This window comes from Hylobates moloch, unplaced genomic scaffold (genome assembly GCF_009828535.3).
Source record: "Hylobates moloch isolate HMO894 unplaced genomic scaffold, HMol_V3 SCAFFOLD_15, whole genome shotgun sequence".
Classification (NCBI taxonomy): Eukaryota; Metazoa; Chordata; class Mammalia; order Primates; family Hylobatidae; genus Hylobates; species Hylobates moloch.
Genome location: NW_026652290.1, coordinates 28,256,062 through 28,276,808, shown reverse-complemented (window position 1 = coordinate 28,276,808; position 20,747 = coordinate 28,256,062). Strand labels below are relative to the sequence as shown.

The 20,747-nt window shown below is 56.2% G+C and overlaps 1 protein-coding gene across 2 annotated transcripts in view; it reads right to left on the bottom strand.

Annotated features, from left to right (window-relative positions):
- ATOH8 (atonal bHLH transcription factor 8) overlaps window positions 1–20,442 on the bottom strand; it is a 34,289-nt gene extending 13,847 nt beyond the window's left edge. Inside the window, exons 1-3 of one of the 2 annotated variants that reach the window (XM_058429113.1) lie at window positions 19,388–20,442; window positions 10,112–10,303; window positions 2,420–2,604 (exon numbers count right to left, since the gene is read on the bottom strand). In XM_058429113.1, coding sequence (XP_058285096.1) covers window positions 2,458–2,604; window positions 10,112–10,303; window positions 19,388–20,164 — 1,116 coding nt within the window. In that variant the 5' untranslated portion in view covers window positions 20,165–20,442 and the 3' untranslated portion in view covers window positions 2,420–2,457. The remainder of the gene's footprint in view (window positions 1–2,419; window positions 2,605–10,111; window positions 10,304–19,387) is intronic. The other variant, XM_032177552.2, reaches the window with a different exon arrangement.
- Between the last annotated feature and the right edge of the window lie 305 nt (window positions 20,443–20,747).

Genomic DNA, 20,747 nt, shown 5'->3' with positions numbered 1-20,747 from the left:
CTTGCCTTTGGCCCCATGAAGACCAACTTCTTGGGCAGGAGACACGGGATGGAGAGCAGATTTTGCAAAACAATATTATGTCCTTTTTGCCACTGATCCGTGAACAGACCCAGGAGCTGGTGGGGTAGCTTCATGATAACTAATTAGGGTCCTGAGGTTAAAACACTTGAGCACCTGGCCGCACAGCCCCCAAGGGCAGAGTAGGGACCAGCTCCAGCATCCAAACCAGATACCTGCTCCCAGAGGTCACTCAAGGAGGGAGGATCCCGTGGGCCTGCACCAAGCCCTTCAGATGGTGAGATGAATGGCCCTAAAACTGCGATAAACATCAATATTTGGTCCTGCCAGAGCTACCATCTCTCTAACTGGAGGTGGGAGGAAAGCCGAGAGGAGGGCAAGAGGAATGAGGTGCAGGAGCCTGTGTAAAGATGAAATACAAAACGCCCTCCAAAGCCCCAAATGTGAGGCTTTTGCAAAGCCAGCCACCCACAGCCACATCAATGATGGACTTTTTCCACTGCTGGGGTGAGGGGCTGCTGGGGCTTCTGGATCTGGGGAGGCAGCCCATGGAAAATGGGTGCAAAGAACTAAGAAAGGAAAAGGGGAAACTCCCAGTACCCTGCCCCTGACCTGTGTCCCCCCATCACATCACCACTGTCTGACACATGGCAGCCCCAGGCCCGACTCAGCTCCTCCCTCAGGGTCCAGGGGCTGTGAGGAAAGCAGCCCAGCCTTGCCCTTCTCTCCTTTCCTCCCCAGGGCTGGCCTTCCAGTTGCCGGCCCTGCCCCAGGACCCCACAGCCCCTGACAGGCCACCCAGTGACTGCTCCCAGGAGGTGCCCAGGTTCCAGGCAGACATCTCCCAGAAGGCTTTGGCGGCGGCAGCAGCCAGTTCTTAAAAAAGGCTTCATGTCATGCTGCAGTCAGCGGCAGGGCCGAGGCACCGGGGTATTTATGAATGTGACTGTCCTCCCAGAACATCTCCGTGAAGCTCTCTGATGAGCTGATGGGGGTCTCTGCGTGGTGTCCGGTCTCCCAGACCCTCCCTCTGAGAAGACATTGTTCTCATCTGTGTGCCTGGGGTTTATTCAGGTTGACAGCGGAACGATTCTGCCATGGTGCTGCCTGTTTTGAGCCTCAACACTGACATGCCCTCCCAAGCACCTTCTTGCTCCCATGTCCCCTCCAGCTGTTTTCTTAGGAAAATAGTCACTTCCAACCATCCCCAGTGACAACAGCCTTGAGAAAGAAAAGTTCGGCAGTGTCAGGAGCACTAATGAGGTGGCCTTCGGGCTCGCAGAGGAGGAAGAAAAGTCACATCTGATGTGAGAAGAGGAAGAAACAACATTAAAAGAAAACAGGAAAAAAATAAAAACCAGAGATAAAAAGTCAAGAGAAAACAGCGGCGCCTGAGAAACAAGAATTCCAGCCGCCAACTTTTACGGCGTCCAGTCCTGTTATTCATAAGCGAGTTTCCTCTCTCACAAAGAACCTTTTGCACGGTTTTCCCTGCTGCCTCCAAACCAGCTGCTCGCGCTGTTGTATCCTGAGTGATGATGAGGCTCTGAAAGGGTTTTTTGGGAACAGATGGCCAGGGGAGAGCTGGGGAATGTGCCAGCAGAGGGCCGGGCGGGCTGCCAAGGCCTGTGGTGACTGAGTGCTTGGGCTTCCAGCTCGCGTGCTTTCCCTGCCCTCTGCCCTCCGTGGCGCCAGCAGGCCTTCCCAGCGAGCGCTCGGAACATCTGGAGTCTGGGGCTGCCAGGAGGGGGGGCCGCGGCTGCCGGGCGGGGGACCCTCTGTTCCAGCGGAGCTCCCATGGACTCACCAGCAGGCCCGCCTCGCAGAACAGCTAATCAAAACCACAGCGCCCGAATGGGAACCAGGCGCGCTCCCAGCTGCAGCCAAAGGCCGCCAGGCGACTTAACCTGGTGTCAGTCCTCGCCGGCGGCGCAAAGCTGGGGGTGCCCGCAGCTGATGACACCTCCCTGCCCAACCCACCCCTCACCACCACCAGGGCCACCACCAGCGGGCTCTTGGCTCCCCACAGCTAAATGCAGCCTGCACTGCGCTGCAGCCGGGCTGCTTACATAAGAGCTGTTGCTCCGGGCAAGGCACGGCACCGGGCACTTGCTGGGGGCCTCCTGGGCACAGGCCACTGTGCTGGGCAGTGTGCGAGCTTCAGGCAGCGGGCTGGCCTCAGGACTGAAGAGCTCAGAACTCAGAACCAAAGAGATAAAACAGGTTGGAAACTGAGCTCTGCCACTTCCTGGCCATGTGGCCCCAGGCAAGTTACGCCCTTCTCCTGGCCTCAGTCTTCCATCTGTGCAATGAGGGAAGTGGTCCCAACTTTGGGGTTAGTATAACACGGGGTAGAGATAATGTGAGTGGGATGACCATAAGGGGAAACAAGGGCACTCACCACATGGTTGATGTGCTTGGTGGTGGCGGTGGTCTGCTCTACCGCTGATTAGCATTGTTATATGACCACATGTTATGCACGCTTCTTGGTATGACTCCCTGTACTTTGACATCCGAGGATTTCTGGATGGGCTGCAGGCTGCACCCTACGCTAAGGCTGCAGGACCAGGAGTTTGAGCTGAAGTGCTAGAGAGGAAAGAATCTCTCACTCAGAAAGGTTGGTCCTTCCCCAGCTGCCTTTTGGCTGGTCAGTCATTCATCCACCCTGGCACTGCCCTTTTCTGAGATTTTCCTTCCTGGGGTTCCAATTAAGTTGTTACCTTGTAGCTATAAATTCATGAGATTTCCTCTCTGGCACTCACCGGGAACACACCAGCCCTTTCTCATATGGGGTCTTGTTCAATCCTTTCAGCAAGGCAGCAAGGCAGATTTGTGTGCTTTCACTTTACAGATGAGAGGACTGGGGATCAGAGAGGTCAAGTAACATGCCAAAGGCCACAGAGACAGAAGTGACAGTGCCAGGACTCAAACCCAGGTCTCCAGCCCCAAAGCTCTGCACTTTGCCTACTTCACAGTTTTGCTGAGGGCCGCCATAGTGTGCATTCCTGTGCCTTAAATGATAGCACTACAGAGCACCAAAAAGAACTACAGCGTTCTCTGGGGTTAGCCCCCACCCTACACAGACACCCCCTCTCCAGCGTCCCGAGGGCCAATGAGCCTCCACAGGGGCTTCCAGAGGGGAATCGGCTCAGAGGTGCTCCGGGGGGGTTCTCTGCATTCCCTAGGGCAGTCAGTTAGGGCATCAGAGGGGACTTCCCACGTCTCAGAGACCTTCTGAGCAGGAACAGCTGGTTTTTCTCCCTAAGTCAGAGACCCCGAGTTTTCATTCATTCCCAGTGTGTTGGGGAGAAGGGTGGGGCCTGGGAGCGCATGTTGAGGGTGGGGAGCAATTTGGAAAAAGAGAGAGGAGGAGGAAAGGGGCAGAGAGTGTGAAAAGAGGGAGGAAGCAGCACCCTAGCCTCTCCCCGCGCCTCGCCTCGAGACCACCCGGGGAAACTCAGAGACATAGTCCGTGTTCAGGGAAAGCCAGCTCAGCTCACCTGGGAGGCTCCCCAGCCAATGACCCCTCCAGCCCAGGCCCTGCCAGACTTGTGGCCTAACAGTGTCAAATGGGAGAAGAGAAACGGCAGCTGAGAGAACACTCCATGTTAGAACAAACAGCTGGCGACAAACGTCTATGTAATTGGAATGCCAGAAAAAATAAATTGCATCCATTTTTATGGCTAGTTGGGAATTTGATGGTGGTTTCCCACCCACCCCCCTTTTCCCCAGCATAGATGGCCTCCTTGGGCTTTGAAAGCAGATGGTATTTAACTTAATAACTGGGCTGGTGGGGTTGGAGATGCGAGCCGCCAACCTCCCCCCAACCCTACTCCCATGTAAGAAGCAGGACAGGGAAGTGGTAGGAGCTAGGGGCACACACCTCTCTTAGTGGTTAGGTGATCTCAGGCAAGTTCCTTGGGCTCAGGGAGCCCCGGACTCACCATCTGTGCATCAGAGCAACACCAGTCCCCCACCTCAAGGGTTAGTGAGAGTAGCCCACGAGGTGATACCCGGGAAGCACCAAGCACATGCCTGGCACACGATCCACGCTCTCTGAGCATCAGATGTTGCCAGTATTCTCAGGGCAAACTGCCCTGGGGTCCCAATAGTCTCTAGGAGCCACTTTCAAATCTCCGTGAAATGCCCTGAGAAGTAACACAGGGGTCAGTCATTAAAGCAGAAAGAGGATTGAGGTGGGCTTGGCAAGGGCCTTAGAAATCACTTCTGGCAGCTCCTCAATTTTCAGAGACAAGGCCTTAGCAGGGCTGACAATGTACATGGGAGGTAGGAACAAAGCTGGGACAGTGCCCCTTGGTGGGCACACTAGGGGCCATAGGTGGAACTGAATCCAGGCAGGGTGCAGCTCTGGAGACTCCACCTCCCCCAGTCCACAGAAGGGGCTGGCACCCAGGGATCTGTCCGAGGCCTGGGCTCAGCTGTCCAGACAGAAGGGGACCCCTCCTACACACCCTCAGCTCACACCAAACCCCCTTCACCCCACAAAATACAATATGCCTTCATCTCGTCCCTGGCACCGAAGCTACAGGGGTCTGCACCCAAGACATTCTTCCAAAGAGGACCCAGGCCATACTAGGACCTGCCTCCTGTCCCCAGAAAGCAGCAAGGAAAAGATGGAGGACACAGATCTCATGAAGCTGCACTGGCTTAATTGCCACCTCTGGCTTCAGATCACTCATAAGGCCAGGAGCAAACCTCCCAGCCCTGCAGACCCCGCCTTCCCAGCACTGGCACATACAGCTGCAGGCACACCACCACACCACCCAGGGAGGGGGGTCTCGCTTGCTGGTTAAGCCTCTGGTACAGCCCTCAACTCAGCACTTTCTGGTTCGTCTCGTCTCCCATGGAAAACCAGGGCCTTTGAGCAACTTGAGGGCAGGAACTTACTGGCCGTTTATTGCCAGGGCTCAAAACATGCTATCAATTTGAGTAGCTGTTGTTGTAGTTATTATTATACTACTTGATGGCTTAAAACCGTTAGAAGACGCCGCCCTGGTTTGTGCAAAATCAGTGCTTTCCTATTCCATATATCTGGGGTGGCCCATCCAGCCCAGGTGTGGAGGAACAGTTCTGCCTCCTCCTTGTCTTCCTCTTTCCCCTCCTCCTCCTCAGAAGCTCCCAGGAGGTGCTGCTTTAAAAACAGGAGCTGCGGAAACGTGGCCCAGAGCCAGGTGCTTAACGTGCATTATCTCCGGCTGCAGCCGGAGTCAGAACTGAACTCCCCAGAGTCCTTCCACGCCTCCCGCCCGTCTCTCTGCTGGGCGGCCTCTGACATGGGCCTCTGCACTACTGGGGCTTCCAAATGGGGCTCCAAGTCCTCAAAGTCATGATCTGTGAGGCCCAGAAGGGGAGGATTCACTGGCCAAGGAATGCAGGTTCCCCACCCCCTGCCGAGAAGGGCTGAGATGGGCAGACGGATGCACCTGAGCTTGGAGGGGGAGCCGAGTGCCCTTTAAATCTCATTCTTAATGCTGACTTGGACCCACAGCGCAGCTCCTCGGGGTGTGAGGGACCTCAGAGGTCACTGAGCTCAACCTCCCAAGTGGGCATCTTGAAGGAGGGTCGCCCAGCCTCTTTTGGACACATTAGCTCTGAGGAAGCAGTCCCTGCGTGGGACAGTTCAAATGGCCACCAATCACACCAGCGATGACCACCGCCATCACAGCTGCTACAGAGGTATCTGCTTGCGGCCTCACAGCCTTTGGTCCAAATTTTTGCTCCCAGGCTTCTGCAACCCTGCCTGACAGGCCCATCAGCAGTCCTCTACCCTAAGGCTTTAAACCCCAGTTAACATGCAACTGAGTTGCCAGGAGGGTGACTGTGAAGCTATGGGTCACCATGCACCTTGTCAGGAATTCCTTTACCAGGCAGGCTTCCACAGCCACAGACACATGGAGTGGCAAGCATGGCTCATTGGGGTAGGAAGGGCTGGGAAGCAAGTAGGCCTGAGGTGGTCATCTCAAATTTTCCAGAGGGGAACAGCAAATGACTCCAGCAGCCCTAGTGGTCGTGAGAGGGACAGTGGCCTGAAGTCAGGTGGAGGGGCCCCACAGAGAAACTACACACTCGTAATATCATTCAGACTCAGGCTGGGCCCACGCTCCTGTCCCAGGGCCATCTCCAAGGTGATGCCAAGAGGCAAGCCCCAGGGTGGTGGCCCAGGGACTGTGTGCTAATCCAGACCCTGTGTGGTGGGGACTCCAACCCATGAACCCACCTCCTGGCCCAGACAGGGCAAAGCAGGTCTGGACGGAAGGCTCTAGTTCTCGCCCCTCTCCCGCCCTCCTGTGCCCCTGCAGGACTCTGGGCAATCTCTCCAGCCCTCCTGGGTCCCCTCCACAGTCCACAGCTTCCTCATGGCCCCTGATGGCTAGAAATTTGTGTTAGAAGCAGAAATTCCTTAGTTTGCTTTTCCTTTTTCTCATCCTAACCACTCCTGGTTCCCAAATCCTCTAGACCAAGAAGTACTCAGTCGCTGCATGATGGTGGGGACTATGTGGTAAATTATTTTGTACCGGCACTGTGTCTGGTCCATAGAGGGTACTCAATAGCTGTTCATGGAGGGAAGGAAGGAAGGAAGGAAGGTAGGAAGGAAAGAAGGTAGGAAGGGAAAGGAAGGGGAGGGGAGGGGGGAGGGAGGGAGGGAGGAAGTGAGGGAAAGGCAGGGGAGGGGAGGAGAGGGGAGGGGAGGGGAGGAGGGAATACCAAGGAGCACTTTGAGATTCCCATCTCTTGCTTGGGGACCCCTACAGTAGTCACATGTCCTGTTGAGGAGGGGTGGACACCTGCTGAAGAGGGTGAAGAGTGGGGAAGAGGGGCTCTTCCTCCCAGCACCCGCTATAAGTTCCTGGGCTTCCCCTGGCCCCTGCCTGGCTCCCAGGCTGTGGTATGGCAGGAATGGGCGCCATGAGCAGTGCGTGCTCTCAGTCACCTCTTCCCAAAAACTCATAACCGGGTGCAATCTACTGGTAGGCCTTTGCAAGTCTTTTCATAGAAATAATCCTAGACATGAGGAAAGAATATTTGTTGGTTCGATTGTCCTGGGGGTTGATTCCCCAAACAGAATCTCTGTAAATGGAGGTGGGGCCTCACGAGTCCCAGGCTGGGAGGCCACAAAAGGAAGAAAATAAAACTGGTGAGGTTCCAATTGCAACTCAAAAGCCAGGACACATCTAAAGATGTGCTCCTCATTCAAATGCCATCTCAAGCCCCCCAAAAACAGGGAAGGACAAGGGGCCCCAGGAGGCAGGGAAGTACCCTCCCCTGGGGCTTCAGGCCCCCTCGGTGTCAGGGCCCACGAGTCCACTCCCGGGGCAGGACATCTGCCGAGGGGACCAGCTAAGGCCAGCTATGCTGGGCTTCAGTATGGGGCCACACATCCCCACCAAGAGAGCGGATAAAGAGGGCGACAGCGTGAGCCAGACTCAGAGAGACAGACAGGTAGACAGACAGACGGAGGGTGACAGCTAGCAATTATGGCAGCAAAAGCACAGGTGCCCAGAGGTGGGACACAGGGGCCTGCCTGAAAGGGCCGCCTGGCAGCTCAAGGGCTCCAGCGACTCCAGGGGTCCCAAGCTGGGAAGGAATCTGGCTGCTTGAGATGCCCACACTTGCAAAGGCTGCCGGGTCAAATCCTGGTTGTCCAGATAAAACTATGGAAGGGGCTGGTCTGGGAAGGGCTGGAATTATGAACACCGGCCCCCATGGGGAGACGCAGGGCCAGCCATGGCTTCCTGAGTGGTTTCATATGAGAAATGTGTCACCACACATATGATGTGAGTCTGTGAGACCATGAAGGTCATTAGGGCAAAGACATACAGACCCCACCTCCCAGAGTCCCAGCTGGGTGACCTCCTCACCCAGCTGGGAAAGACCGAGGGCAGGAGGCAGGAAGTGCCCTCAGGCCCGGGCTGGGTGTGGGGGAGGGAGGGTGGAGAGGAAACAGACGAGTTCCTACCCTGGAACTACCATCTCGACCCCCAAAATCCCTCTCCAAGGCAATTTCACCACATAAGTAAGCCCCATAGGATAAGCCTCAAGTTCAGAGCTCAAGCATTTTAGGGGCTCTTTACCCTGAGGACGGCGACCATGCAGACACCGCGTGCTCTCCTGCAGTGACTCCTTTCATCTTCACGGTGGCCCATGAGGGAGTATTTCCACCGTCCCCACTTATCAACAAGAAAACTGAGGCAGAGGAGGCTAAGCAACGGGTGCAGGATGACACAGCTGGTGAGCGGTGAGCCAGGGCTTGAACTCAGGGCTGTGTGATGCTCTTAACCACAATCTGTGCCTCAGGTAAAGTCCCAGACTCTCCACAATGGGGATGTTGGACCAGGCCCAGAGGGTGTCTAAGATGTGTTAGATTTGAGGTGATTTCAGGGGAAGCCAAAAGCTCGGCTCTGTCGGGCCTCTCCACCCGACTTGTCCCTCTTTCCTCACCAGCCAGGCACCCAGCCTCCTCCCAGCCCAAGACCCTGCTCCATTCAAAGAACCCGGGAAGGCGGGACCTCCGCACCGGCTTCTGCCTTCCCCGGGTGAAGAGGAGGGTGCGGGGGTAGGGCAGTGAGGGGCTGAGATGGAGATGGGGCGCCTGCCCACTCTGCCCATCTACACCTCCGGACCGCCTGAATGCCAGGGGAAGTTCACCGAGAGTTTACAAACCTCCTTTGTCACCGAGCACCGCGGGAGCCATCAATCACGCCCTAATTTACCAGTGTCACTTTCCAGAGGAAAGCCGCCCAGAGCCGCCACTGGCGCTTCCTCTCTCACCCACTTGATGAGGATTTTGTCTAATCGGTCCACGTTAAAGCACTCCCAGGAATGCAACGTGCAGTTACCGTGGCAGCGGCAGCGGGGAGCCCTGAGGAGGTGCCGTGACCCTCCCTGGCATGAGCCTGGAGTCCGTGGGCGACCTCTGGGAAACCCGGAAAACCCACAGAGGGGCCTGCTGGAAAGGGGTCTGGAGAGGAATGTCAGGGATGGGGGAGGGGCAGGCCAGGAAGGAAGGAGGCAGCGGAAAGAATGGATGGAGGATGACAGGGTCCGCCCCCTGCCCCAGGCAGGGACAGGCCTCTTGCCTCACAGACACAGACTGGGTCCCACTCTCTGTTGCTCTCCCCGAAGCCACGTGGGAACAGAGATCTGGAGGGCTGCACTAAGCCTTGCTCGCACTGACCCCTGACTGGGAATGCCCAGAGCTTTGGCCACCTGGGGACCTGTAGCTGTGCCCAACACCTTTCCTCCTGCACGCATTTCCCCAGCCACAGCAGGCTTTGTACAAGCTGTTCCCTCTGCCTCGGATGCTGTTCCCTGCTTCATCTGCCTGGTGACCTGGCTGTCCTGCTGGTCCCAGCTGAAACAACACTTACACTAAGATGCCCTTTCAAATTCCCTTGGGCAGGGAGGTGAATCTGTCTCTCTTCTACCTGGCCTTCCACTGCCCCTAGCACAGGGCTCCTGCCCTTATCTACTTACAAGAGGGTCTCCCTGACCCTCCTGTGAGCTGCACGGGGACCAGGACCATATGTTTGTCATCTTTATACCCGTGCCCAGTGTGCTCGGCACATGGTTGGAGCTTCATCAGTCTCTCCAGAATGAATGAATGAATGACCATCACCGCCCTTAATGCATAGCCTCAGATAACCCACAGGCCAAGTCACCCTCCCAAAACCTGCCAAAGGGCTCTCCTGGGCTGTCACCCTGCTCAGGGGAATCTTGTCCTGGTATGACATTTTTCAGGGGCCACCCAAGGAATTCAGCACCAGAGCACCTAAGGCCAGGAAGGGGCTTTAGAGATAAATGGTCCTCTTCATTTAAGTGAGGAGCAAACTGGGACCCAGAGACACTGGGTGACTGTTCGAGGTCACCCAGCAGCCGGTTACCAGAAGTAGAGACACACCTATAATCCCAGGGATTTGAGGAGCCCTGAAGCTGAGGCAACTCCCAGCAAACCTCCAAGAGCTGATCTCTCTGGCCCCTTCAGAATTCTGGGCATATGCAGGGCACCCCCAAGTTCCTGTCCCTGCCTCCCCTATGCTCCCCAGAAGCTACCGCCCACCCGGCTGGTGCATACCTTGCGCTTCTTGGCACGTCCCTCGGCCTGCAGGGTGCGGGTGCAGCGCTGCACACACTCGGAGAAGCTGAGGTTGCTGTGGTCGGCACTGTAGTCGAGGTCAGCCAGCCGCGCCAGGGACAGGATGTAGTTACAGGCGATCCTCAGGATGGCCAGTTTGGACAGCTTCTGCCCATACGAGTAGCACGGCACCTGAGGGGAGAAGGCATCAGGAGGGGCTGCAGGGGCGTGGTGCCCAGCCTGGCAGGCATGGGAGGCGGCCTGTCTACGGTATATCTGAGCCCTCCACCCTCAGATCATAGGGTGCTAAGGGTACCTTATGATCTGCTCTACGCACCTGCTATTTACACACACACACACACACACACACACACACACACACACACGTCAGCTCATCTGCTCTGAGATATACCCACATTCCCATTTTGTTGGGGAAGAAACAGGTTCGGCTCATGCCCGCCAGCCAGTCAGTCTGAATCGAAGCTCAGTGAATTTCCACGACCACCACAGGGCTTTGTCCTCCACCCTCCTGAGCAGGAATCTCTCTGAGAGAACAGGCATTTTGTTTTTTCAGCTCTGATGTTCCATTCATTCATTCAGCAACACTTGTTTTGCTGGGCACTTGGGGAGTGCAACAATGAATGACTTGATTCCTGCTTCAGAGAACTTACACTCGAGTGAGGTTATAATGTCACACCTGGGACTCTGGGAACATACAGGAAGGAAAGTGTCAGTGCTCAGCTGGAAAGACACCAACATGGCTGGTTTTCATTTTTTAAAAATCTTCTACTCTGTGCCCTCAGGACTTGGGGTGCTGCTGGGCAGACAACAGTGGCATAATACACACAGCACTGAACAAACTTGACACATTTGTCAATGATTCATCACCAACTAGCTCCTCACTAATTGCACAGGGATTCGTATGGGGTGAAAGATGGAGCCTTTGATTTTTAATATCTCTCTCCACCAATATTCGTGCTGCATGAGCAAAAAGCTCCAAAGACTGTGGTACACTTGAACAGAGTTCTGTCTTGGAACCTGGAAATAGCTCCACAAAATCAACCTGATAGATGCTAACTAACAGACCCCACTGTTCCTATAATGTACTGTTCACCTAAAGGGCTAACAACCCAGCAACGATGGCTCCTGGTTTTCTCCTCGCTGTGGCTCTTCAGGATCTACACGTGGCATCCATATCACTGATGAACCCGTATCCCACAGGGGGTGGGACAGCACGATGCATCCACACAAGTATTTAGTGAGCGCCCGCCATATGCCAGGCATTCTTTCAGGCCAGTGATTCTCAACCAGGAATGATTTTGTCCCCTAGGGACAGGGGAGTGGGGGCATTGCAGGGACGGAGGTGGGGACGTTGCTAAACATCCTACAGTGCACAGGATCCTACAGTGCCCCCACAACAGAGAACTACCTGCCCCCAAATGTCGATAGTGCCAAGGATGGAAATCCCTATTCCAGAGCATGGAGAAAAAGCATCAACAAGACAGTCACCTTAGACTGGGGACCCTAAACACATCACTCACTTTGATCTCACTTTAAACCTCACTGTGTCCAAGAACGTTCCCTGACCTCCCCTACCCTACACCAGGAGGGACAGCTTGCCCTTAATAGGGCCTTAACAGTACCCCGTCTGTCCTTAACTGCCCATACTGTGGCTCTTTAGTGCTCAGTCTCCCTATGAACTGTGGGGGGAAGGCCTATGTCTGCAGCGCCTAGCACAGGTCCTGCCCATAACAGGCCCTCAAAAGGGTTTGTTGATTAAGGCAATGAGTGAACAAATGAATGATCTCTCCCTCTGGATCTTCACTCTAGAATATTTTGAACTGGGCTCAAACACCTTTCCTCTCTCTGATCATGAAGATGAAGCTATCTGGCATAAAGCTAAGCATACCTTTTTTCATATGGGTTCAACTCCTGGCTCTAGCTTTGTCTAGCTGTAATGCTCTGGGCAAGGGATAGAATCTTTCTGAGCCTCGGTTTCCTTGTCATATCGGGAACAGGACTGATCTCACAAGGTGGTAAGGATTAAATGAGATGATGTGTGCATTGCATGGAGTGAGGCCTGATAGAGGTCTGTGAAAGTATTATGGTTGGTTTTGCAGAAGGTCCTCAAAAAGGGGCTCCAGAGGGGGTGAGAAGCAGGAGGTCTGGAGCCAGGACACGTGCCTGCCCCGCCCTCCACCCTCTGGGGGTGCTGAGACTAGGAAACCCAGAGAGGGAGAGGAAGGCAACAGAGAAAGCCAGCTCCCATGCATTTCCATCCCTCACCCCATCTCCCACTCCCAGCCCTGGCTGCAGCTCCAAACCCATCCCAGAAATGCTGGCAGAACAATGCACTTTGCTCGTTCCCAGCCAGAGTCCAGGGAATCCTGCTTTATCAGCCTGAACAAATAAACAAGGTCTGGTAGTCCTGGGGCAGGGAAGGGGGTCTCAGGGGCCAGCCAGCACTTCTGCCTCCTCTTCACCCCAGGGAGGGTGTGGCAGCCTGAGGGAGACTCTGGGGACTGGGTGCAGCTCTGTGACACAGCCCTCAGCACTGTTTTCACACAGAGGCCACACTAGGAGTTTCCCTTAAAGACCCAGCTCTTTGAGCCCTTGGTCCGTAACAGCTGGGCTTCCAGGAGGGAGCAGGGATTTTGGAAGGGATCTGTACACTGTGATCCAGGGTCACTGTAGGACCACAAAGTGACAGCTGAGGCCAAGGCCAATCTAGAGGCCCCCATACCAGGTTCTGGGCCAGTTCTGTCCTAGATATGTCACCTTGCCCTATTGTTTCTATCAAGCTCCAGATCTAACAAGAAGAAACCCATCCATTGAGCTCCTGTATATCTGACACTGTGGTAGCTATTTACAGGTAGTAGTAGCCCATTTAAAACCTTCCCCACCATCTGTACACACAAAAACAGAGAGGTGACATATTGGGCCCCAGATCACTCAGCTAAGACCTGGTTGGAGCCTGAAACGCATCTGACTGACACCAGGCACAGAGCCACTAGGCTCTCCCAGCTCCCACCACCACACCAGAGGTAGCCACATAAGGGACACCAAAGGCATCTTTCAGGTTGCTCACCTCTCCTTCTCCCCGGCCCCTAGGGGCAGCTCCTTACCACCTGGCCAATTCCAGATCCTCCTGGTGCCCATGCCCCAGGATGCAGCCCCTGAGCCCCCAACAGCCCAGCTCAGAGGCACCCCAGCCTGGGCTGCCACTGCAAAGTGAGAATTTAGCACCTGTTCTGGTTCTAGGACGTCGAAGTATGGTGGAAAGAGCTTGTCTGAATTCCAGGCACTCACAAGCGGTGTGACTTTGGGAAGTGCCTTCACCCCTCAGAGCCTCCGTTTCCTCATCTGGAAAGGCGGGGTAGGAATGCCTGGGCGGCTCACAGAGCTTCAAGGACTACATCAAGCAGCTTCCACCGGAGTCTGAGCCGCACAGATTCTCCGTGACTGTTGCGCCCAGGCCACCTTGCTGTTATTATGATCATAAGGCCAGGCAGAGGGTGGATGTTTCAAATACAGTGTCTGTATTCATCTTTTAAGCGGGCCAATAAGGTAGAAATGGTCACTTCCACTTTACAGAAAAGCATGTGATTCTCAGGCATGTAGGAATTTCCTGGATATCCCAGCTGGTGAGTGAAGAGCTGGGTTTTGAACTCGTGGCTTAGCTGGGCTCTTTCCAGTTAGCCAGCAGGAACTGCTCGGGGATCTGAATAAGTGTCTATAGCTTAAGGTGAGGAGGTAGGCAGCCCACCCTCCTGAGCTGGGGATGGAGAGTTCTGGGCTGATGATGCCATGAGATCCCTCTTAGAGTATCCACAGCAAGGCCCAGAGCCCACCCACCCCCACCACCTACAGAGTCCCCCACAGCCGTTGTCGGCTCACCCTGGTCAGAGGACACGGGCCAAAGGAGGAGGCAGAATTACCTGGCTCCCACTCCCGACAGACTGCCCAACTTCCAGAAAAGTAAAAGGATCTGCCTTGTGCTCATCCCACAAGGATTTTTAAACTTTGGAGGAACAGATTTTGGCATTTTCGCGAGGTCCCATATGCCCCCAAAACATTCCACCCCACCCACCCTAAGCTGGACCCAGTTCCAGCAAGCATGAAAAAACACGAAGAGCACTGGCCTGGGAGTCCGAGGGCCTGGCTCCACTCCTGGCCAGCCATGTGACCTTAGGCAGGTCCATAAGCTCATAGGACCTCAGTTTCCTCACCAGTAAAATGGGCATTAGAACACCTGCTACCTCAGAACGAGATCGCAGGGGCAAATGTGGGAACACTTCCTAAAGAAACAACGCCGAGAACCCACCAGAGAATGCAAGAAAGGCCTCAAAGCCCTCCATGCTCTTGCTTCTGTGCCAACTCCTGCCCACCCTTCAGACCCAGCCCAAGACGCCCTCCTGGAAGCCCACCAAGACTCCTGGGCCCACAGGGCTCTAACAGCTCCACATCCACTACACACAGATGAGCACCGGATTCCACTGAAATTATCATCTGATCGTCTCGTGTCAGTGAGTGCTGGACTCCTGATGTGAAGCCACTCTACCCAGAGCTGTTCAATGTCCTTCGCAAAGTCTATCTAAATAGGTTCTTTAAAATCCCAGCCTCCTGCACTGCCACCAGGCTGGACTCTCAGAACCTGGGTCTTGGTGGTTAAGAGCTATGGCCCCAGGGCCAGACAGGCCTCAGTACAGATCCTGGTCACTCTGTGGGCTTGAGCAACCTGCGTCACCTCTCTGTAAGTGTCCTCATCTGTAAATTGGGAAGACAGCACTACAGACATCCCACAGTAGGCTCAGGTAAGGACTCACTCAGTGCAGTGAGGCTCCACGGCAGCCACCCTGGTGACTTTGGACATGATGGAACAGGAGGAAGGCCTCTGTCACCCTTACCTATCTGCATGGAGCCCCCAGTGCAAGCAGGCCTGTCCCTCGTTGCCCGAGGGGATGGTGTACAGGCTGCTTTGCACTCCCCATGCCCTCCTTGCACCCTGTGGGGTTTCAGAGTAAGGGAGGTGCTAAGGGCACCATTCCCACGCCCCCTCCAGGGCCGCCCTGAGTTCACTCAATAAGGACCCCCTGGGAGGCTCCAGAGACAGCAGAGGAGGTAGCCCAGGCCCCAGTGGCTTGGCATGTCCTCCGTGGAGAAGACCACGGCAGAAGCCGCACTGCCTTCCATTGCTGCCATCCTCCATCAACCCTGAGGGGCTTTGAGGGGAGAGAGGAAATCCACACGCACACCACATGCCCCAAGGGTGGGCACAGCTTGTGAGACAGAAGGTCCTGCCACTCTGGCCCCTTCCCTCACCACCCCTCAAGGCCAGCCTTTCCCTTTGACCCCTCCCACCTGGCAGGGAGCAGCCCCACTCCCAGGCCAGGCCAGCTGTGCACACATGGCCTTCACATGAGGCAGTGGGGAGGGCTCTGGTGCAGCTGCGCTGGTGGCATGTGCTGCAGCCTGACCATCTGCCCTGCACCACCCAGTGCAGACCAGACCAGAGGGCCTCTCTCCCACCTGCACCTCCCCACCTGCGGCCCTGCAGCCACCCTCCCTGCTCCCTTCCTGGTTGAGAGGACTGTGGATTATGACACAATGGGAGCCTGTCTGGCTTCCTCATGCTGAGGGTAGATGGCTCCAGGACATTAGACAGGCTGAGGAGCAGAGCTGTTAGGAGTCTGGGCCCTGGGAGTCCAACCCAAGCTCCACAGCAACAGCGGCACACAGCTACGCAGGCTGCCACTGTACATGCCCACGAGGCACCGCCACCCTGGAGTCTGGCAAACGGTGTGCCAAGGTAGCATGTAGCACAAAACCCACAAGGCCACGTGCAGTGGCAAAAGACCGGGACAACTTACATAAGCTCCTGAAACTCAGTGTCACCATCTGTGAAACAGGGCAGGGGGTGCGATAATATCTACTTCATTAAATGAACTAATACACATAACAAGCTTAGCACCATGCCTGGCACAAAATAAGCCTGTGGTAAATGCTAGTTTCTGTGACAGTTATTAAAACAATTAAAGAATTCTTATTGCTTCATCTGTCGAGAGCCTTGCCCAGCCCTGAGGAACTTAGAGATGCTTAAGAAATGTTCACTGCTCTGGCTGTGCGCAGTGGCTCATGCCTGTAATCCTAGCACTTTGGGAGACAGAGGTGGGTGGATCACCTCAGCTCAGGAGTTCGAGGCCAGCCTGGGAAACATGGTGAAACCCCCCATCCTTACTAAAATACAAAAAATTACCCAGGTGTGGTGGCGTGCACCTGTAATCCCAGCTACTCGGGAGGCTAAGGCGGAAGAATCACTTGAACCCGGGAGGCAGAGTTTGCAGTGAGCTGAGATCACACCACTGCACTCCAGCCTGGGCAACAGAGAGAGACTCTGTCTCAAAAAAAAAAAAATGAAATGAAATGAAAGAAATGTTCACTGCTGTTACAGGCCTCCTACCTTTCCTCGCTTGCTCTTCTCAACACTGGATGAGGTCAGCAATATTACCATTTTACAACTTCAGCAACTGAGGCCCAGAAAGGGTCAGTGACTTGCCCACAGCCACACAGAAGGCATGCAGGGGAGGAACAACTCAATGTCTGGCCTCCAGTTTCCCAGGTCAGTGCTTCTTTCATGGTACCAGGAAGCTGCTCAGGAGAATGAAGCTCCAGGCCAGAGCCACAATCCCAGAACCCATCTCGATGCCACACTGGCCAAGGCCCCATTTCAGGCAGAGCTGATCTGCCTTTTGTCCATTTCCAAGGACCCATTTCAGTCAGGCCACGAGCCTAGCTCCAGAGCTGCAGCTCATCTGGATTCGGGGAGTGGGTGGGGAGTACATTTTACAGAGAAGACTGAAGCCCAGAGGAGGAAGGGGCTCCTCCAGAACACAGGACTTCCTCTATCGAATGGGTGCCATGGTGGTGAGGAGAACATGGTGGGTGTGGCCTTGGCCCCTGGCTCTACGACCAGAAACGTCCTGGCTGTATTTCTTTCCTTCCCAGCTAACAGGCAGGTGCCCACTATGGCCTGGCAGCCTTTCTAGGGAAGGGGCAAAATGGTTGGGGCAAGGAGGAAACAAACAGGAACAGGCACTTCTGTGACCGTGCATTTGTGTGTGCTCTTGAGCACGTGTAAGGAGCATGTGTGTGTGTACCTGCCTGTGTGCTTGCATTGCATACACACTCTCTCCCTGAGAGGGCATGGGTGTGCCTTCTATTTAGATACACTGAACTTGCCCTTTTTATAGAGAACTTCCCATGCTAAGGGGGGAAGTAAAAGGAGACCAGGGTGAACAATCTCATCTCAAAGGGTCTGCCAAGTGTGCACCCTGCCTTGATTGTTAACAAACATCACAGCCTGGGGGCTGGGGGGGTGGTACGTGATGCTGGTACAGATGGCACTGTGGGAAGCATTTGGCCAGGAGGGCATTCCAGAAACTGCTGTCATCTTCCCTAACCCACTGGGTGATCTTGGACAAGTCTCCTTCCGTCTCTGGGTCTCAGTGTTCCATACTATAAAATGAGTTAATCCAATCTTGACAGGGATGATGTTTAGATCAAATGAGATGGAATTGATTGTTGAATGAAGTAAAAGCCAGCAGGCACATGAGATGTAACAGAGCACTCAGATGAGTATTCTCTCGGCATACAGAGAGGCAATAGAGGAGCAGAAGGGCCCAGAACCGGCAGTCAAAGCCCCTAGGTGCCAGCCCTGACCTGCTACTCAACAGCTTTGAGGCTCTGGGCACGTTCCTCCCCAGTCTAGGAGGGGCTTCCCTAGTGGCAAGGTGGGCAGGTGGACAGGCATCTCTCTGCCCTTTTGTTATCCTTCTGTCCTGGGGAATGGGTTGTAGGATCCCCCACGCACCGCCACCTCTACCCAGCGATGCAGACACAGAGCTGCTGGCTGAGGGTGGGACTGACTGCTCCACTGGGCCCACTGCCCAGGGTTCCAGCTGGTGTGGCTGAGGGCAGAGGCCCAGCCTGGTCTGTGACAGCCACCCGTCCCCCACCCCCACCCCACCTCACTGATCACTTTCCCCAAGCCCAAGCAAGACACTTTGGCTCAAAAGTCATAGGGCCTCTTTCCCCCAAGGATTCAATTTCCTTTCCATGGACGGACACAGGCACTACTGCCCCACCCCATCCCAACCCCTAGGAGGAAGAGGAGGGTGATCCAAAAAGAAGATCATGGTTTCCGAAATGTTTCGTTGCTGGCTAAAGCCCAGAGAAGTTGAGCAACATTCCTGGAGTCACACAGCAAGTCAGCTGCAGAGTATGCAAAGAAAAAGAAAAAAAAACACCCTTCAAACTAGCCACATCTACCCTAACCCTTCCCCACGCCCTGTGTGGGGGTGACAGAGAACTCACCACCTCCTTCCTAGAGCTCCTTCTCGCTAAGAAAATAAGCCTAGAAGCCCAAGCAACTGTCCCGCCCCACCACGGGTAATTCTTGGGTTAAGTATTCTTCCACTACCTGCGCAGGGGCACTATCTGGTGACTGCAGCCTGCACCAGCCCCAAATTAAAAAGTCCCGGATCCACCCCAGAACTAGGCTCTGAAGATGCTCCAGAGGGAATCCCCCAACTAGGCAGTCCCCTCGGCAGAGGTGCCTGCTTCACTACCGGTGAAAGGAAGGGATCTGCTAGAAAGGCTCCCACCAGCCCATTCCTGAGCCCACCCCTGGGGAAAGGGCATAGGCTTGTAGCGCGGGTTCTTGAGGATGCCAGGGCAAGGAATGCATAGCCCGGAAGCAACCTGAGTGTTCGGGGCATCACTGCTGGGACCTGAAGAGGGGCTGACGAGCTCCCCCGGACTGTCCCACCGCAGCATTCCGGGCCTTGCCATCACCAACTGGAGAAGGCTCCCCCCCCCGCCGCCCGTTCCTCCCCTGACAGATTCCCACATTTCCCCTCTCCACTCCGCACCGCGCCCAGGGGATTCCGGCAGGCAAATACTCGCTGCCGTAAAAATGAACTATGGAGGCTGAAGTCAGACGCGCAGACAGCGTTACCCCCGAGGCGGGGGTTGAGGGCGGGGGGTGCTCAGGCCAGAGATAACCAACTCTTATAGCCACTTTGAAAACTATGATCCATACCAACGCTGTGGCAAAGTCACTGCCCCAGGACTGCCCACACCTGTCTGGGCACCAGGGTCCGACCGGGCGGGGCACCTTGCCCCTTAAACACACCTCTATCCCGCCCCGGCCGCTCGCCCACCCATTCCCGCAGTCGTCCCCGGGCGCAGTGAGGGCGTGCGGCGGGGAGCGGGTACCTGCTTCCTGAGCGCCTCGAAGGCTGCGCTGATGGTGTGCACCCGCGTCCGCTCCCTGGCGTTCGCCAGGAGCCTCCGGGTCTGCTGCAGGGCTTTGATCTCGGAGGAGGCGGCAGTCGCTTCGCTCGGTCGTTTCCTAGGCGACGCGGAGGAATCCGGGTGGTTATTGTAAATTACGTGTGAAATTGACGAGTAGGAACTTTCCCCGGGGCGCGTTGGGGGCGCAGGGCGCACAGTGGACTCCGGAGGCGCTGGCGGTGCTGGGGGTGCTGACGGCGCGGGGCGCGCGGGCGGTGCGCACAGCAAGATGCGAGGACGCAGACCCGGCTCCCGGAAAGGCTGTGCCTCTGGGCCCCCAGGTGCCTGGCTCTGGGGAGCAGGAGGCGGCAGCGGCGGCGGCGGCGGCGGCGTGGGGAGTCCTGGCCCCACTGCGCCGAGGGCGAAGCCGCGTTTCCGCGCGTCAGAGACCTCGGGCGCCCGGGAGCCCCCGCGCTCCCCGGCTGTGTCCGTGCCCCCTCTTGGGGGAACGGCCGGCGCCACTGGGACTGGCACCGGCACCGGGATCGGGACGGGCTGCAGCCGATGGGTCCTGTCCCGCAGCCCGTTGGTGGCGACGGCGCGGGGCTCGGGCGCTTCCAAGTCCAGTCGGAAAGTTTTATAGCCGTTCGCGCGCCGCGCCGGCTCCTTGCCTTTCCGCTTGAGCTTCTTGAGGCCGTTCAGCTCCTTCACGCACACGGTCTTCCACGGCCCGTCCTCGAGGACCGGGATGTGCTTCATGGCGCGGGCGGCGCGCGAGGCAGGGGCGTGGGGCTGCCCGGGCCGCCGCCGTGCTCAGCGCCGAGGAGTCTCTGGCTCTCCCCCTTCGCCCGCCCTCCCCCTCCCTCTCTCCCTTTCTCCCCCTCGCCCGGGGCAGCTGCGCCGCCGGCTTCGGGAAGCCGCTGGGCTGTCCGTTCCCGGAGCGCTCAGAGTGTCATCTGAAGTCGCTGCCGCCTTGCCAGCATTTCTGGAGAACGCCCGCTGCGCTCCATCTGTGTTTGTTTAGCCTCAGTTTACACAGAAGCCCAGTTCGCGAGATCAGTCAGCGCCGCCGCCCGGAGAGGAGGCAGCTCCCGCCGCCACCGCCTCCCCAGCCCCGGCCGCCCGAGCCGCGAGCGCCTTTAAAGAAACAGGAAGCATTTTTCAAAACAGCTGGGCCGCCGGCCGCCTCCTTTGTCCGCGGGCTCCCTACCTCCCCCCCCACCCCCATCCACTTGGCCCAGAACCTGCCTCCTCCGGCGCTCCCTCCCCGCCCCTACTCAAGTCGGGGGCGCTTCTATGTTCCCAGAGGACAGTCCGCTCCTGCACAACCGCCCTGAGCACG